This window comes from Geospiza fortis, unplaced genomic scaffold, assembly GCF_000277835.1.
Source record: "Geospiza fortis unplaced genomic scaffold, GeoFor_1.0 scaffold1831, whole genome shotgun sequence".
In the NCBI taxonomy this organism is placed as follows: domain Eukaryota; kingdom Metazoa; phylum Chordata; class Aves; order Passeriformes; family Thraupidae; genus Geospiza; species Geospiza fortis.
In genome coordinates, this window is record NW_005054525.1 from 135193 (window position 1) to 154782 (window position 19590).

General features: G+C 39.1%; 1 protein-coding gene across 1 annotated transcript; it reads left to right on the top strand.

Annotated features, from left to right (window-relative positions):
• The first annotated feature begins 41 nt into the window (after positions 1–41).
• Positions 42–11211, top strand: GDAP1 (ganglioside induced differentiation associated protein 1). Its single transcript, XM_005429134.2, has 5 exons — positions 42–230; positions 1477–1650; positions 4014–4108; positions 4568–4682; positions 8776–11211. The coding sequence occupies exons 1-5, from the start codon at positions 125–127 to the stop codon at positions 9156–9158; spliced, it is 873 nt and encodes a 290-aa protein (XP_005429191.1). The 5' UTR covers positions 42–124; the 3' UTR covers positions 9159–11211.
• Positions 11212–19590: the final 8379 nt, after the last annotated feature.

Consider the following 19590-nt stretch of genomic DNA (forward strand, 5'->3'; position numbering starts at 1 on the left):
GGATGCTGCTCGGGTGACCCCCGCGGTGCCATTCCAGGTGCGGCTGGCAATAGCCGAGAAGGCGCTGAAATGCGAGGAGCGCGATGTGAACCTGCCCCTGAGCGAGCACAACGAGCCGTGGTTCATGCGCTTGAGCTCCTCTGGAGAAGTACCCGTCCTGATCCATGGGGAAAACGTCATTTGTGAGGCAACGCAGATTATTGATTACCTTGAAGCAACGTTTGTAGATGGTAATCCCGCGGGCATTTCAGTGTGTGGTTCTTCCCCTCACCCCGTAGGCAATGCTGGGGGCAGCTCTGTGTGCAGGACTCTTCGTTCAGGGCAGAATGTGTTTATAGTCTCACAAGTAAACAGGCTTTCTTAATAGCTAGCAGCTAGGGTTGAAAACATGTTCCTCTAAAATGAGCTGAAGGCTTTCCAGCACCTTCATGAGTGAACCTTTGTAAGTAAAACCCACCACTGTCCTCCTTAGCCCTTCAGGAAGGATGCAGAGGTCAGGAATGGCAGAAGCATCATGCTGCACTAACCCTGGTGTGACGCTGCCATGAAAAGTAACATACTGAACAGAGCTGCATGACTGCCTTTGTCAAGCAGGTCCAGATTCTCTGTGAGATAAGAGGAAACATGCTTAATTTCAGAATAATCTTCTGTAGAACAATGGAAGTAGAATGAGCAAATTTTTATTTGAGCCAAAATGGAATGAAGAGGTAAAAGAGCAGGAAGAGAATCCTTGGAAGTGGTCATGTGCAGGGTTTTGAAGTTCTTTCTGCCTGTACTGTTTAAAAAACCCAAAAAAACCAAACACCAACAAAAAAACCTGCCTCAATTTTTGAAGGAAATGCAGAGCTGTATTTTGTATAGGTGTGAAGATGGCAGCATTTTGTATTTCAGGGATTTAGCACTGTGATTTCTGAGGCATGAAGGAACCTTCATTGTTGAGCGAACATAATTTGTGCTGTCTTTTAGTCAAGAAAGGAGTTGGGGCCCAGGTAGATCAAGGATAGGGTAAAACTCATTGATGTGCAGGAATACTTCCAGCCATGCTTGTGTAGGATTCCTGTACTGCAATTTTTACACCATTGCAGGAGCAGTAACATTTCAGTCGTAACAATTTCCTGGAATCTCAGCTGTCCTCAGCTGTGAGAGCATTATAGAGTTGAAGTTCATGGTCAACCATTCCTAGATGTACATAACAGAGCTGAGAGTGGTTTTCTGATTTGAAAGCCTCTTAAATACATGTTTGTGTGGGTTGCTGAATTTGCATTCATTTATAATTGGAATTATAAAACATTTTAAAATGAGCTACAAATATACGTTTTTCTGAGCTGCAATCACACCATTGAGTTATGCTGGGGAGCAAGTGAAGCTTTCTTACCTGTGGCTGTGTCGCCTGTCCCAGCTGGACATAACTGAATGAACTTTGGTCAATTAGATGATTCTTCTTTTCTTAACTTTATTTTTAACTTTGTTTTGCAGAGGAAGTACCAAGATTAATGCCAGAAGAGGGGAGCATGTATTATCCAAGGGTGCAGCACTACAGGGAGCTTTTAGACTCCTTGCCTATGGATGCCTACACACATGGCTGCATCCTCCACCCCGAGTTAACAGTGGACTCCATGATTCCAGCCTATGCTACCAGCAGAATCCGTAGTATGTACTGGTGTAGCTCTGAATGTCTCTGACTTAGTAGGTTGCTGCATTACATTCATCTTCTTTCTTAAATCCACCTTAAATACAAAATACTGAGCACAGTTTATGAATTTTAGTTGCAGTCCTTGATGATTTGTGCATATACTTTTTATTGATTGTGTATTCTGTTGGGATTTGGAAATGGGAAAGAGGAAATGTTGTTTTTGAGGTGTCTGTGGAGATAATTTTTTGTACCACAGCTACCTTTTAATTGATGCCTTTATGCTTCCTTCGATGTATTACGAGACTAAGTAGTTCCAGGACAAGTATCAACTCCTGACAGCATGGCTGGATGATGATTCCCTGTTTACTATTACATTCTGAGATGTCTGATTTTTTTTTTTTGTCAATATCAGTGGTTTATACATGATTTATGGTTTATGTTGATTCTTTTTTTTTTTGTATGGTGTTTTAGAATGCTCTGTAGAACAAAGTCAAATACTGCAGAGTCTTTGAAATGTAATACATCTATACTATTAGTAAGTCCATGATATCATAAACAGTAATATTGTGTTAGCTTGAGAAATCATATTTCCAACAAAATGTCTTATCCTCCTCCTTACATTTTCTGGTAACACACTATTGTGTTGTCAGAAGTGAAGGCAGGCAGTTAATTTTCCATATTGTTGCATGGTTGATGTTCCTGCAGTAACATAGAATCATAGGATCACGAAATCATAGAATGGCCTAGGATGGAAGGGACCTTAAAGATCATCCAGTTTCAACATCTTCCACTAGATCAGGCTGTTCCAAGCCCCATCCAACTTGGCCTTGGACGCTTCCAGGGGTAGGGAGTCCACAGTTTCTGTGGGCAATCTGTTCCAGTGCCTCACCACCCTCATAGGAAAGAATTTCATCTTCATATCTAATCTAAATCTACTTCCTTCAGTTTAAAGCCACTTCCCCTTGTCCAAGAACATGAATTATTCTCTAAATCAGTGCATTGTCTGGTTTGGTGGTTTTGATTTGTTTTTTTTTTCCCAAAGGTGGATGCTAGCTGTTTATTGAACAATTGTGCTTTACTCATAGGCGTTATGGGTAGTTTTTCTGTTTTCACATGGTAATAATCCGTGCTTTTATTACAGCTCACTTTACAAGATTGTCCTCTGCTTTTCTTGCTGTATGTTTTCTTGCTCAAGCTTCTAGTTCATATAAATTGTTCTCAGTTTGCACATGTTCATACTGGCAGAGCTAACATTATTGCTTATCTAAATTGAGATGTTTTCTTATCTTTTCATACTTAAAGCATAGCCTATATTTTTTTGATTTGAAGCTTTTTTTTTTAAAGCCTGTGGATGTTTCTTAACAATTCCTTTGCATGTTCAAACTTCTCCTGGTTGGAGGTGGTTTCATTTTCATCTTCAAACACCTTTATTTTCAGACTGCTAGATATAATAAAGCATGAGCCACTTCTGTATTATATTTATGCATACCAAATCCAAGTAAGCAATTAATTGCATATGTAAAATTTTAGTTGTATGAGTACATCCTTCAATTTCTTCATACACTGTATTGAAGGATGGCTTTCACAGTCATGTTGAAATGAATATATAAAAAAGTGAGTTTGTTATTCTCTAGAAAGAATTTTTATCAGTTTAATTTATCAGACTTAATTGTAACTAAACTTTATTATCAAGTACAAGTGAGAGGTGATTCATGCTCTATAATTATTCTTTTGTTCTTGGTTTGTGATTAGAAATACTTAATTTTAGAAGATTTATCAATCAATGTCTTTTGGTATTTTAGTTTTATGAGTATGGCATTTTCAAGCAAAGCCCCATTTTAAGGAAAAGGCTGTACACGCATAGTAGAAATCAGTAAAATTAACTTAAACTTTTCACATCATTCCTTCTTTAAATCATGTAATAATGTTCTTCTAGGACATGCACACAGTTCTAAAAGAACATTTACAAAAGGATCACAGACTCTGGCGTCAGATTTTAGCTAAATGAAAACACTTTGGCTCCCTATTCAGTGGCATTTAGGCTTTTGCTGTGAAATTATGCCAGTGGCCTACAGTGACAAGAAATCTCAGTGTGGGCCTACCAGCTCTGTCACATTGCAAACTGATGAGCTGAAGGTGTGGTGGGTCAATTTAAAAAGCATTCAAGTTTTCCAAAATGTGATGTATTTAAATCCTAGACTGGTGCAGATGCTGTATTAAAGCAGCACTTCCAATTTCCTCGGTATGATACTTGTACACAGGCTATCGATCAGTTCCTGTGGATTGCATTATAAATATGTTTGGATATCTAATATTTGTCATTCCTTTTTTTGTCTGCCTTTGTGGTTTTTTTTTCTTTTTTAAAAATATTTTTAATTAGGCCAAATAAGTAACACAGAATCAGAACTGAAGAAACTTGCAGAAGAAAATCCAGACCTTCAAGATGCCTATATAGCAAAACAGAAGCGCCTTAAGGTAAGAAACCTTTGTAGGGGCCCCTTTATTATGAGCTTGTTAGTGTTAGATTTTTTGGTCACAATATAAACATTTGTTTCACTTGTCATTACCAGTAATGTCATGCAGTGGTTTAACCCTTCAAGGCATGAAACAGTCTGTCCTCAGATCAGCTACACACTTCAAGTGTGTGCTGAAGTACTGGACTGGTCCCACTGACTTCAAAGGTAAGTACACATCAGTGCTGGTGTTGGGCTGTTGAGCACCCTGCAGGGGTAGGCAAACCTTAATATCTGGCATCTCTAAAGTTGTCTTCTGTTTTCTGAATTGTCACCAGTATCCATGTAGTATCCATCTGACTATGTGGAGAAAATAATCACATTTTATGAGCAAACACTGTAGTATCCTAAGTATGAGCTTCTCTGATAAAAGTATAAAGTCTGTACGATGATTAAAACACTAACCTGTGTGTCTTTTCAGTCTAAACTGCTGGATCATGATAATATAAAATATCTAAAGAAAATACTGGATGAACTGGAGAAAGTTTTGGATCAGGTTGAGACTGAATTGCAGCGGCGAAATGAGGAAACACCAGGTAAGGAATTTTTCTTGCTAAATCCTGTTAATATTTCTGTTTGAGGATACTGAGTAAACTTGTTGACAGCACTATTATAAAGCAATTTTTAATGTGTCAGATTTGATACTTTTAATATATATTGACCTATACATCACAGAAGGGATCAATACTGTTTTAAATACTACCTTACTTTACTGTTTCAGTCAGTGAGTTCTCACTGTCTCATGACAGTGCTTGATCACATTTTCAGGAAAAGGGGTATAATTAGCTGCTCAATTTTTTAGTATTTTCATCAACAAAATCAGAAAAAAATTAACTACAGAATATTGATGTTATAGGTGTAGGCTTCAGTTCACTATAATCGTCACAACCTTAATGTCTAACACAGGTTTATTATAATCTTGAGCAAATACTCTGCTGATATTTTGGTATATGCAGAATAAGCAATCTGAATAATTGCTCTAATCATTAGGCTACCCTCTTCTCTCACCCTCTTGGAAAGCAGTCCTCTTTACCTGCTTCCATCTAAAAGAAAGTCAAATTTTTCACACAATCATCAATGTTCAAAGAGACTTTCAAGAAGATCTAGTCTGTCAACCCAGCACCATCATAACCACACCTAACCATATCCTGCTGTCTGCTGCCCTGAGCAACATATTCCAATGCCTGACCATTCTCACTGAAAAACATTTCTGATATCTAATCTGAACCTCATCTGGCACAACTAAAGGCCATTTCTGCTCATCCTGTTAGAAAGGACTGGCCCAAATACTGAGCCCTGGGGAACCCCAATAGTGACCAGCCACCAACTGCATGTAACTCCATTCACCACCACTCCCTGGGCCTGGACACCCAGCCAGCTTTTCAGTCAGTGAAGAATGTACCCACCCAAGCCAGTTTGCCCAGAAGAATGCTCTGGGAGACAGGTAAAAATCTTTATAGGCATTTAGATAACATTCACAGCCTTTCCCTCATCCAGTAAACGTATCACTGGTCATGGAAGGAGGTCAGGTTGGCCAAACAAGACCTGCCTTTGTAAACTCATGCTGACTGGGTCTGTTCCCTTGGTTGTCCAGCACATGCCATGTAGTGACCCTCAGGACAATCTGCTCCATGATGTTTCCCAGTACCAAGGTCAGGATGACAGATCTGTAGTTTCCTGGATCCCCCTTCTGACCCTTCTTGTAGATGGGTATTACATTTGCTAATTTCCAGGCAACAGAGTCTTCTGTGGTTAACCAGGATTGCTGGTAAATGTTGGAAATAATTGGCAAGTTTTTGGCAGCTCCCTTCTTACTCTTGGGCACATCCCATCTTGACCCATAGACTTCTGAATGTCTAACTGGCATGACAGGTTAGTAACCATTTTCTCCTGGGTTGTAGGCGCTTCACTCAGCTCCCCATCACCAACTTCCAGCTCTGGGAGCTGGATAGCCTGAGAACCATGGGTTTTGGTCTTAAAGACTGTGGCAAAGAAAGCATTAAGTACTTCAGCCTTTTCCTGATCCCCCACTGTGTGTCCGCCTTCATCCAGCAAAGGGTTGAGACTCCTTAGCCCTCCTTTTGCTGCCAGTGTATTTACTGAAACTGTTTTTGTTGTCTTTAACTGCAGTGCCAAATTAAGTTCATTTGGCTTTCTTTCTGGTCTTCTCCTGCATAACCTCATGGCATCCTTGCAGTTACTCCCCTCCTTCCAGAGGTGAGACACAGTCCTTTTTACCCTGAGTTCCAGCCTAAGTTCCCTGTTTAACCAGACTGGTCTTTGTCCCTGACAGCATATGGTGACAATCTATTGCTGTACCTTTAAGAATCCCTCCTTAAATCTTGCCTGTCCTTCCTGTACTACTTTGCCTTTCAGAACAGACTACCAAGGAACTCTGTCTATCAAACTTCTAAGCAGTCCAAAGTCTGCCTGGCAGAGGTCCAAGGTGGCAATTCTGCTGGTGCCTTTCCTTACTTCACCCAGAACTGAAAACTCCATCATTTCATGGTTGCTGTGCCTAAGAGGGCCACTGACCACCACATCACACATGGGTTCTTGTCCAGCTGAGAGTAAGTTTTCTTCCACACACTCCAGGAATCTCCTAGACTGCCCCCTCTCCATTGTGTTGTATTTTCAGCAGGCATCTGGCAGGCTGAAGTACCCCACAAATACAAAGGCTGGAAATTGAGAGACTTCTGCCAGCCTCCTGTAGAGTGCATCATCTGCCTCTTCATGGTGGCTAGGGGATCTGTAACACACTCCTACAAGGACATCTGCAACTCTGACCTTCCCCCTAATCTATACCCACAGGCACTTAACCATATCAGCGTCCTAAATTATGTTTAAATAGGATTAGCCTTCTGCTTTTTCACAGTGTGGTTCAACTCCCAGCGGTGCTGATAGGAGTCCTTCCCCTGACTTCACTGGGAACTGCATGAAGCATCAGTCAATATCAACTGCATCTGCTCAAATCAATAACTTTTTGCTTTTAGCTCTATAAATAGCTGTTGTAATAACTACTGATTACTATCACAACTGTAGGTTTGAACAAGCAGTTAAAAATCCAGATTAAATTTTCTACTGACTCAACAGTGAAAGAGTCACAGAAAATATTTTAGCTCATAAAGGATGGAAGGATTTTGTTCAGCAAACTATGTCTGCCACCATTTCCAGAAACCCCTTTCCTTTCTCTGCTAAGTAGCCTTTCCAAGGAGTCAACTGGTACAGTATTGATGAGCTTATGAAAGCTTCTGGGATCACTGGATTTTGTGAAACATGGGACTATTGCCTCTTGGAATTTTGTCTGAGGTATTCCTACTTTGGAAGTTTGTGATCTGTACTTCTCCAGGTTCTAGTAAAACTCAAGAGTTCCTACGTCTCTTGCAATTGCTTGAATCCCTCAACTGCCACTGCTGCCACTGCAGGCATCTTCCTTTCATGCAGGATAAATTCTTTGGTCTTTTCCATCATCTTATTTAATGCACTGAATGAATTCTCAGGTATCCTTTCAGCAACCTAGGATACACTCTTTTTCTACAGAGGCCTTTCTTCCAGACCTACGTAACCAGTCAAAATGGACTGGTACCAGCTTTGTGCCAAGTTGTTGCTTTTCTCTAGTGGAAAATGTGTTGGAAAGGAGATTGCAAAATTTCTCTGTTTCCAGAGAGGTGCTGCTGAGTGTTCATGCCAGCATTTTTCCATGTCTGCTGTGTGGGATGAACTGTAAAAGTCACAAATGAGATGGGAACAGCATAGTCCTCCCTATTCGAGATCTAGGCTAGAGCAGAGTACTTATGCTGGCAGATATGATAGCTGTGCTGGCTATCAAGTTTCATATCCTCGGTTTCAAAAGCTCTTGGTATAGTCAGTACATGTCAGCCCTTTCAGGTGGTGTGGTCCACTGACAGTGAAGTGTGACGCTGCCTGGCAGTGCCTGTTCTGAACCATCCCAGGAAGATTCACCTCTTTCCTTTGGCTGGAGAGGGTACCTGGGATCTCCATCTGTGCTCCTGACTAGTGGTGAGCAGTGTGAATATTAGTCATTTCTCAAACATCTCAGTGTAAAACCCCCATGATTTGGGGTCAAAGAGACACAAAAGATGGACAGGTAGACAAATTCTGTCATCTCAATGGGCTGTTATGTTTGGTGCAAGTCAGTCATCTGGTCCATTTCTTTTTGACTTGAAAGCCTCCAACAAGCTAGCTGGAGTTAGTTCTTGAGTGAATGCCATTGAGCTGAGTGGCACAGGCAAGATGATAAATTCTTCAGACAAGTGGTAGCTTTTCAGTAAAAGCTAAACTGCCTTCCTCCTTTCCAATCCTGTTTAATTTAATCCAGATTTGAGAAATCTAGTTGAGGAAAATAAGTGTTTACTGTGGGTTTTAATTTATGAACCTGGAATGTGTATCTTTTTTCTTTCCTTAACAAATGTAGGTCAGGCTGTTGAGCCTAAGACTTTACAAGATTGTGCAAAGAGTGGACAGGAATTAGTAAAATGTTTATTGATTAAAATAATGTTTTAGCTGAAGTGTTGTTGCTCTTTATTAGATGCTACTTTGAAGTGGCACTAAACTAAATGTGCTTATATTCCATTAGTTCCTAATGCTTCATGTTTTATCTCTGCTTAGAAGATGGAAATCAGCCTTGGCTCTGTGGTGATTTCTTCAGTCTGGCAGATGTGTCACTTGCTGTCACATTACATCGCCTGAAGTTTCTGGGATTAGCAAGAAGAAACTGGGGGAATGGAAAGCGGCCCAACTTGGAAGCTTATTATGAGCGTGTCGTGAAGAGAAAAGCATTTTACAAAGTTTTGGGACACGTCAACAATATATTAATCTCGGCTGTCCTGCCAACAGCATTCCGTGTGGCCAAGAAAAGGGCTCCCAGGGTTCTGGGCACCACCCTGCTGGTCAGCATGCTGGCAGGGGTGGGTTATCTTGCTTTCCTCTGTCTTCGGAAGAGATTTGCCAACATGGTGCTATCGATTAGAACCAGGCAAAATTATTTTTAGACCTTCTCTGTCCCTGGTGGTGAGTGGAGGGCATCTGTGCCCCCAGGAAAATATCTTCAATAAAATATAAACATAGAAGAACGATTATGTCTGTGAATTAGAACATTGCCACAGAGTAATCATCTCCTGCTGCTGTTTAATTGGGTTGGCAATGCTGAGATATTTTTCAAAAATATTTGTTGGGAGGATGACAAAGGAAAGAAGAGACGTACTTTTCAGCCAAAGGCCTATAACTGTGACAGTGCTATGTTAAAGTGGTTATTGTCTCCTTTACCCAGTAGCTGACCTAATTAAAATGCTTTTATTTAATAGATATGCAGCAATGTGACAGCTTTTCACTGTAGATGAAATGCATTATTGTGAAGAAACCAGCATTGTTAAAATACTGAAAATAGCTCTTACTTTAAATGCTCAGAGTAAGATTTCATTGGAACATTGTGCCTGTTGTGTACAGGACCAAGTTTCTTTGTACTGATTATTGTCTGCTAATTTGCAGTTGGACCTTTAGGAATGTGTTAAAAATAATCTTGTAAGCCACTTTTGTCAGTGTATGTTTATGCAGCAGTTCAGGAAAAGACCTGAAACAGGTGAGAATATCAGTGATTTGTGTACCACACAAGAGAAATGCTCCAGAGGCATCCCTGGACAACAGATACTACAATTTTGCTGAAATATAAATGGAAGCAAAACACCTGACACTTGTCTTTTGAAAGCCTTTTGGGCTCAGCCTCAAACTCTGGCAGAATCAAATCAAACTGTCTTGGTGCACATTTGCTACTGTCTTTGGGTGGCTTGATACAGTTGCCTCCATATGAGTGTCCGGTGTACTGTGTTTCGCTCTGAGCACGAGCTATTTTTTGCACACTTTTTGGCAGCATTAGCAATTGCACACGTCTGTATAAAATGCTTGCCCACAACGTGCCACAGCCAACTAGAAAACATACGCAGAGCAATGCCTTTTTGTATAAGTAATTAAAAATAGTTCACTATCTATCAGTCTGGTTAGGTAGCCTAGGTTGAAGGTAAAGCTGTAATTTAGCAATCTGTTTAATTATGGATGGGGTCATGTTGATGCTAAGTGAAAAATACAGAAAGTTTGGAGATGATTTGTACTGCTAAATTTTTTCAAAACTGCTCTCTTGTACCATGGGGGAAAGGTGTAGAAAAACAATTTGATTACTTCCTATTACTCAATAGATGCGCTGAGTTTTATTAGTTTTGAACTGAGCTTCCATTTCAACAAGAAATGTACATTTATCTGAAGGTAGACTTTGAATCATTTTGCATCAAAAAAGCATTTGGGAAGGGCTGAAAATTCTCATGACAGTTTAGTAAGACTTGTATGCTTGATGAATGTTTGAAAGCCTGAGTTTTGTTTACAAGTTGTACATAGATGCAACAAACAAAGCATAGCTTTAAGTGTTTGCCTATCAACAATCAGTGCTAACAGGCCTAAGTACATTTTAGGTCCAGCGCTGGTGGGTGTGTCTCTCTGCACAATTGCATTTAGGTGTCAAGAAGATCATCTCAAGTTTGCTGGAGAGAACTGAGGCAGTTTCTGTCTGGGCAGCCTCACCATCTAACACATATCAATACAGATAAAATTATTGGATACTCCTGCTTATTATTTAATATTGCGCTGGTCGTCTAGCAAAAGTAGACCCAGATCTCATTACTCCTTTTCAGTAATAAGAAACATCTTACCTAGGAAACAATGCACTTTTTTTATTTGTAAAAAAAGACAGTTTTATATAATTCTATTTCATGATCCAGTAGTTCTCAAGAACTTGTTGAATTAAATGTGCTCTATTTGGAAAAGATTTATCATCTCTAGAGTGGGTTTAATCCAACAATACTATTAATGTACTGGCAGCTTTAGCTGAGTTTGTTGTTTGTGTGTTGCAGTTCATCTGCATTTACTTGTAGCTATCAAACTCCACTATGTTAATAAACACAGAGTAAGACCTGTAACTTAATGCTTCCCTGGCATGTATTTTTGTCAGACCACCTGTAAAATGTAATTTGATCAAGTCACAGTAAAATTAAACATATATGACTTAAGTCTTCTTTAGAGTGAAGTGGCCACCAGATGTCAGTGGTCCTCCAGGGCTCTGCTCTTGCATGCCTCTGAGGCAGGAAAACTCTACTTTTCTCAGAGAAAAAGTTTGTGATCTCAGCATAAGAGGGTTGTGAGCACCCTCAGTGCACTAGCAGTCTCTCCAGAGCTCTGGAAACAACTGCGTGGTTCTACCACAGGTTTGTTCTCTGACACCTGCCACCTATGCTTGTGTAGTTTCTATACTGGGTAAATGAGAGGCCAAAGTTGAAATAATATTTCACATGAAAATGAATGTTACTAAACAGCAATTAAATTTGCCACCTGCAAGAATGAGCTTGGATGAAACTTTTACTGCAGGAAAGTTTGGATCCCTGGTTTGATTCATGTCTGTGAGTTCAGCTGTTTGGTATCCTACTTATTTTCACTGCCCTGAAGTACTCTGTGCATTGATTTCTGTACAGGCGGCAGCAAAAGGCTTATCCATGATTAAATTCCTCAAAATAGGATGAGATTTAGAAGGACACATGCTGCATTTGGCTCTTTGTGCAGGATAGCTTTTGTGCTTGCAAAGTTTCTTTTCAATCTGGCTTTTTTTCTTTCTGGTAGTTCTGTATGCTATTTTGATTGGGTACTGAAACAATCTTCTAGTTTTCATTTACTATTTGCTCTCATATCATGCATCAGATATATTTCATATCTTTATGTAGGACCCACACAATAAACATTGATTCTAAGGCCACAGTCTAGTCTGTTTTATATCTTCTGTGGCTGTAAAACAAAGCACATTTAAGAATTACACAGTACTGCTGTAAGGACTCTGATGCTACTCGAGGAGAAAAGCCCTTGAACACTTTTTAAACCAGTTTAAAGATTGACTTGCATATATATGGAAACAGCAGTAACAATGATGTTTCTTTGGTTGTCTGTCTGAGCTGTATATATGTATGAGGTCCAACAGAAGCTGTTTGATAAAGTAAAGAAAAAAAGTAAAAATATAAGGAGGGCAAGCAGGTTTTTTACTTTCTATTAATCCATTAAAAAAAAATATCCAACCCCACCTGACTTCTGAGTGTGTTCCTGATTCATTGTTGAGCTGCAGCAGCCGGGGCTCCTCTCCGTAAGGTGCATGGCAAGCACATAAGCTGTGTTCACACTGACATTGTCCGTGGTGAGACCAAATGTGTATTAGTCTGGCCATGAACTAAGCCCCCCTACTTTTTTTCTTGCACTGTAGGAGTCTGCATTAGGTCTCCTTCCTTGTTAAGCAGAGTAATAAATATCAGTACGTGAGGCTCGTGTGCATTGCCTCTCAGTGTCTTGAAAGTCAGGGAAGCTGCTAGGATTAAGTAGACAGCTGGTAGGGTTTGAGTTTCAGGGGATTATGACACTGTAGTCTGTGCACCAACTTTGAAGTAGCCTTATGCTTTAGCATTAATCAGAAGTGTGCACAGAGCTCTTGCAGTGGAAATCTTATGTCTAAACAGACAAGAGGCAAGAGTGAATACAGAGGTAAGTACAGTAAGTAAAAATTCCTTGTCCAGATTCACAAAGCCATACATCCACTTTTGCATGTCACATTTTTAAAGGCATTTTTTACTTAAGTCTGAATTTTATAGGAGCGAGGAGCTACTAAGATTTAGAGAGCAGACTGGCATGCCCTAATGCATGAGGATTAGACAGAGCAGCAGATGGAAAGTAGGTGAAAAGTAGTGGGTCTAGCTAGGCAGAGCACTCTCTGCTCTGCAATCTGGTGTATGACAGATTATTGTTTGCTGAGGCCTCCTTCTTATCTCTCTGTTTAGCCAATTGTGCTTAGGCAATTTATAAGATGTACTGAGGAAGTCAAAAGCACGTTGAAAAATCCCAAAGAAAATATGCTGGATTTTGTTGCCTCCTTTCTTTATAAAGAAAGTTTTAGATTTGGTGCAGTACCAAGTCATAAAGTCAGGCACTCAAAACTCAGGAAATTCCAGAAGCCAGAGTTCTTACAATACTGCTAACTCACTCATACAATACTCCAATAGCCTTTTTATTTCTGTTTTCCTTTCTAAGTTACAATCATGGTGCTTAATTTAATGTGAAGTTAAACATGTTTCACCATAAAATAGTTAGGCTGTGGATAAGCTTAGTGTTGTGGGAAGAATCTGCTGGAATTTGCAGAGCTGAAGGTCTAACTCTTTCTGTGCTTTACATCAGCATAAGTATTTACTACAGTTTTAAACATTCATAAATAACTATATAATTATTATAATAATTATAATTATGTGTAAAATAACACATAATAACAAAAATCAGTATGAATCTACTTGATATATACTAATATATATTGATATTCTATATACATATACACTACAGTATCCCTATTTATCCCTTTCATATTTCATTTGCTAAAAATGGCTAATTTTCAGTTATGTATTTTACTGCATTTATAAAATGCAGTGCCTTTATAAAATAAATTTACATTTATAAAGATAAAATTATGAAAATGTCATGTAATTTTAGAATCACACAAAATTTTGTGTTGGAAGGGACTTCAAAGAGCATCTAGTTCTAACTCCCCTGCCATGAGGAGATATCTTCCCTTTTCCTTATTTACTCTGATAGCATTACAAGGGTATTTGAAAACATTGGTTACATCATGACTGTAGGGACTTGAGAATATACACAAACATATTTGGTGCTTGATGTTAGCTGATCATCCAGATCAGAATGTGAATGCTGCTGCATTTGGACTGAATAGAAAGCTTTAGCTGTTGAGAAATAATTGCCATCCTGAAAATTGCTTATTCAAGGCTAGTTTCAGAAAGGTTGCCTAACTTCAAGTGTTTAATCAGATGATGCCTGTGTTTCTGTAAGCAGCAGAAAACAGCATTCATAATGCCAGACCAGATGTGAGGGGACCACTGATTCTGTCACCTGCTGGCTGAGGCATTCACCTTACAGAAAGTGGAGTCCTTCTCTCTCACTTGGTATTGAAATAGGTAAAACTCGGTGGTAGGGACAAAAACTCCTCCCTCACAGATACAGGCCCTGTGCAGTAGGTTGCAGAGTCAGGCCCCCTCTTTCTCAGCACAAATCACATCTGCCTTTACAGAAATCAGAAGCCATTCCTTTGACCAAAGGTAGTTTGGATATGTGGAGGGTGAGACTGTCAGTCACTCAGCAACTTGATGGAGAGCAGGGCCTGCCACACAGCTTCCTCTGCCAGTTATGTTTAAAAGCCAGAAGGAGTTGGCAAATGTAAAGGTCTTGGAAAGGATGTCTTTAGGTACATAACACAGGTTTGGGGAAAGGAAGGAATTCCAGACTGGAGCCTAAACGAAACCAAGGAAAAACTGTTCAGAGAAGTTCCATCAGTGTGACTTGTGGTCTAAGCTCTGTGTGGCTTTTCTGCAGGTGGAGAGAGGCTTTTGGATTGCTGCTTCTGAGAACATATTGTTGTAACTCACTTCAACTATTTAACTGAAATCAATGAAAGGAAGAAGAAATATCTGTCTCTGTTGAATACATAGTGAAGCCAGCTTCCTGATACAGATATTTAAGTTGGATCACTGTTCAGACAGGTACTGTGAAAGCATATGTTTTGAACTATGTAACTCTCCTCAAACACCTCTACACAAGCCTAGACACCAAACTAGAAAAATTCAAATTAGAGGTCTGGATTGCACCCCTGAGTCAGAGGCAGTAAAAATAGAAAGACCTATTATTTGATTTTTTAGGTCTTCAAACAGAAATACTTCCAGAGACAAAGATCTCACAGGAAGTCTATGCCAGATACTCTTTGTCCAAATTTTGCACCTTAACAATTTGTGCACCTTTCTATTGTTCTGAATTAAAGACAGCTCTAAAACACAGAATCCACTAAAATTTACAGAGGAAACAAAACTGGCTGATGTTGCAGTAATGGAGGTATTAAGATTTCAGTTTCTAACAGAGAGCCAAATTCAGAACTGGAATGAGTCATTGCTAAGAAAAATGTGGTGGTGCATCTACTTACATGGGATCTGAATTTGATTTTAAAGTCATTATGCCATGAATCACGTTTTACAACTTCACCTTGACAAGTTTTGTTTTAATCAACCTATTTGTTACAGAGACAATGAAAGCTGTACGGTATCTTTCTGAAACAAAGGACATATGCATAACTTAATATTTTAAAAGCTGTGTAAGCTTTTAATATGGGCAGTATATACTGAGTCAAAATTTTTGGAATATGGAGTTATTTTTGGAACAAAGAATTCTTTTAAAACAAGTCCAAGAATGTATGTTTAGGACTGATTCCAGAACAGCATCATAAATTTTTTATTCTTTGGATTTGAAAGAGAACCAAAAATCTATAGCTGACTTAATTTTTCTGTGGTTAACTGCCAGTTGTAACTGTGATACAAGGAAACTCCAGCAAATAAAAAGATAACATATTTCTCTTTTATGTATACATACATATATATATATATAAATATATATATATATAATATACAAATATACAAAAAACAACTGTGCTTATTTAAATTTCTTAGGTAAAGCATATTTGATAAGAGTTCTGCCTCTTGTGTGTTATAAGAAATTAACAGTGCCTTTTTCGTGCAAAGTAAGAGATGGAAATATTCCCAAAGTGGCTGCCAGAACACCAACATTGGCAACATAGGCCGAGGCTGCTGTTCCACACCCACAGCAACCCACAGAAGTGGAAGTCCAGCAGCAGCTGAAAGAGGCTCATTGCAATCCAACAGCCCTCTGTGACAAGTGGGAAGAGAAGCAAACCAAGCTTGAAACCCAATGCAAGAAGTGGCTGTGCTTGAAGTCAGAAGTCCCTCAAGCTGGTTGCAGATAGATGTCAAATGTGTTCCTAGCATCTGTCTAACTTGGAATGAGAGAATACCTTGGTGTTGACACATTATCAATGACTGTACCAGTTGTTAGTCCACGGGTAATGTATTGGAGAAAACTTACACAGGGAGTTCTGGAATGAGGAAAAACTTTTTCTTAAATTTGTATAGAAAATGAAGATGTATTTGTGAAGAAAATCATATTCATACTCTGCTCTCATCAAGAATTAATTCTGAAATGTGGTCTTTAGCCTTCACACTTCACACTGAAATGTGGTCTTTAGCCTTCTCACTTCACACTGACGTGCTTCAGCACCATGATGTTATGGGAGAGACAAAGGACAGGGAAGGTAGTAATGGAGACTCAGAAAGGACCTCTTGGTGGGAGAAGGGAATATATTTATAATTACATAAAGATATCTATATATATATTTCTGTATATAAAAACAATTTTATTAGAAATATAAATGGAATATTACATTAAAATATGCTGATATCCTAAGGTTTATGCTTCATTTGGTTTTGTTAGTTTGGCTTTTAATTAAAAAATAAGCCCAAGCATGCTAAAGTGCTAAACTGCAATGTGTACATTGGTGTTGAGAAGGAAATACAACCACAAGATATTGTCTGTTGATGAAGGACTAGAGACTTTGCTTTCTGTGCATGACAGTTTATCTGAACACCTCTGCTGGGGATGAAATATGTAAGGAGACAAGCATTATTATTACATGGTTCATTGAGTCATTCCATAATGGTTCTCTTTAACAAGAGATTCTGTACTTTGGTTACAGCTGAAAACACTAATTCAAGATAGCAGTAATTTCCCCATTTGCCTCCATTAACAATTTATTAGGTATTACCAAATTTTATGTTTTTTCATGTATTATAATTAATCTCACCACACGACCTTGCCTCAAAAGTAGTTTTGTTCTCCAACACTGCAGTCCTTCATCTCATGTTTGTTTGTACAGGACTGGTTCTAATCTGGGCTGTTTGCTGTATAACCTGCAGCTCCCCAGGCTCCTGCTGGCTGTGGGCACTTTGTGTAATCCTTCATCCTAAAATCATAGAATTGTTTAGGTTGGAAAAGACCTTTAAGATCATCAAGTCCAACTGTTAAACTGGCACTGCCAAGTCCACTAGGCCATGTCCCTGAGTTTAACACCTACACATATTTAAATACTCCCACGGATGGTGACTCAGCCCTTCCCTGGGAGGTCTGCTCCAGTGCTTGACTACTCCTTCAATTAAGAAGTTTTCCCCAATAGCCCAAGAAGCCCCCCTAGTGCAACTTGAGGCCATTTTTTCTTGCCCTATCACTTATTACTTGGGAGAAGAGACTGACCCCCACCTTGCTTTGTTAGCACTTCCTTTCAGGTAGTTTTAGGTCCTCCCTGAGACTCCTTTCCTCCAGGCTAAACAACTGCAGCTGCTCCTTTTAAGACTTGTCCTCCAGACCTTCCACCAGCTTCATTGCCCTTCTCTGGACACACTCCAGCACCTCAATGCCTTTCTTGTAGTGAGGGACCCCAGACTGCACACAGTATTTAAGGTGTAGCCTCACCAGTTCCAAATACAGAGGGATGATCACTGCCCTGGTCCTGCTGGCATCACTATTTTTTGCTACAGGCCAGGATGCCATTGGCCTTCTTGGCCACCTTGTTTGCTGAGCTCAAGAAAGCAAAGAATTTATCAAGCTTTATGTGCTCTGAAGCATGTTTGTTGGCAATAGTAGCTGCTCAACATCAGCTGTAATTGATGCAACAGATACTTTTGGTACTGACTAGCTTTCCATGAGGAAAACACATATATATTTTTTACTTATTTCAACACCGTGGGCTCTAATTCCACCACTTACATTTATAACTGCAAGTTTTGTGAGGTAATCTGCAAAAGAAAATGGCAATTTTTCAGACATTAAATGACAGAGATATATTTAGTATCATGAATACTTCATCTGTAATACAATGGTCTGTTTGAGACTGCCTGTTAGAGCTAATAAGTTTACTTAAAGCTTGTGAGAACTTACAGCTCTCACCTGACTCAGTAAGACTGTGGGAAGTTAGGACCTCTGAATCATGTCCACAGTTGATGTCCACATTATGATATCTAATGTGGTCCATGTAGACAGATAAGGTTTAGAATCAGGTTATTTACAAATGTAAAATTCCTTAAACCAATTGCTTACATGGGCATATTTGAGAGAACACAGACAGGGATCGGTAGATGGGTGATTTACCCAAAAGGAGATGTTTCACTTTACACAGATTTATGGAAAATTTATTTCTTTTATAGTTGCACTAACATTGTTTGTGGTTTATCTTTTGACTCTCATATTCAGAAAATCTTAATATTAAACTTTTGCCAGATGATTCACTGGGTAACAATTGTAAATTTTTTTATCCGTGGATCTTACTCAACTCATTTAAGTGGTCTGATTAGGAAGTATTTTAAAATACTTAGCAATAGTATTTCAATCATTCTACCATTGTTCCAGATCAACACCTGGTGGAAGACTCTACAGCAGTGCAAATGCTTACTTCTCTAGTTTGTACTTTAAAAGTTTTCACTTCTGCACTTGCAAAGAAATATTGAATATAGGATAGATTAAAAAACTCCCAAACACCAGAAGAGATAGTTAGCTGTTTGGGAGCATAAATTGACTCCTTCCTCAAGCTGGAGGAAAGGTCAGTAAGCTCCGACAGGTGCTATTTATTTTACTTTGTATAACATGTGAGACAGCTAAATTTCAGATGAGTGCAAGTAGTGGAATTTTCCTTTCTAGCTCAGACATGCCAAATGTTTAGGGAGTTTACTTGCCTACACTTGAATTTTTGCTGATGAAGTGTGGTCACTGTGCTTCATTGAAAGGAGCTCAGTACAAATACATGGCTTATGGTCAACAGTGTTTGGGTAAGACATTTGCATAATTTTCTCAAGTGTCAGTGACTCCACACTGTTTGCCTAAGTATCTTTAAGAAAACACTAGATGATTTTCCAAATGGTAGTCCCTCTGTTAGAATATGAACCCTAATGGCCATGTTTAAAACAGGGAGTTTTTACATATGATACACAATTTTTCCTTTAATCTCTGGAGTCTGAATGATTTGGTGTATACAGAGGAATAGAAGGTATGGTTCCTTAAAGACTTGTTTTTGCAAACTTTAACAGAAAAAGCACAACTGAGAAGAATGAATGAATAGCCTCTGCTTCATAATTTCAACTAAAACTATCTTCTGATAACCTTTGACATAACCAACAAGAGCAAGAGATATTTTATTCCATAAATTGGGCCTAAATCCTTACACTATTAGTTAATACTGGTTGCAGTTTGGCCTTATTTGGATGCTTCCTTGTATTTTGAAGACACTAGAGAGCTTTTGATCTGCCTGGAGTGATCTTGGTGCATTTTTTTCTTCTTCCTCAATACAATAGTTGGTATCCTTAGCACAGGCTGTTTAAGGCATTGTCAGCTCTGTTGAACTCCTCTTTTTCCTACATTCATATCCAGGGAAAACATAGCATAGACAATGAAAGTACTGAATTG

What these genes read in the sequence shown, in the direction of transcription:
- GDAP1 (XM_005429134.2), top strand. Translation starts at nt 125, where the DNA reads ATGCGCTTGAGCTCCTCTGGAGAAGTACCCGTCCTGATCCATGGGGAA. An exon ending in TGAAGCAACGTTTGTAGATG is followed by an intron (nt 231 to 1,476) that starts GTAATCCCGCGG and finishes TTTGTTTTGCAG; the next exon opens with AGGAAGTACCAAGATTAATG. An exon ending in TGCTACCAGCAGAATCCGTA is followed by an intron (nt 1,651 to 4,013) that starts GTATGTACTGGT and finishes ATTTTTAATTAG; the next exon opens with GCCAAATAAGTAACACAGAA.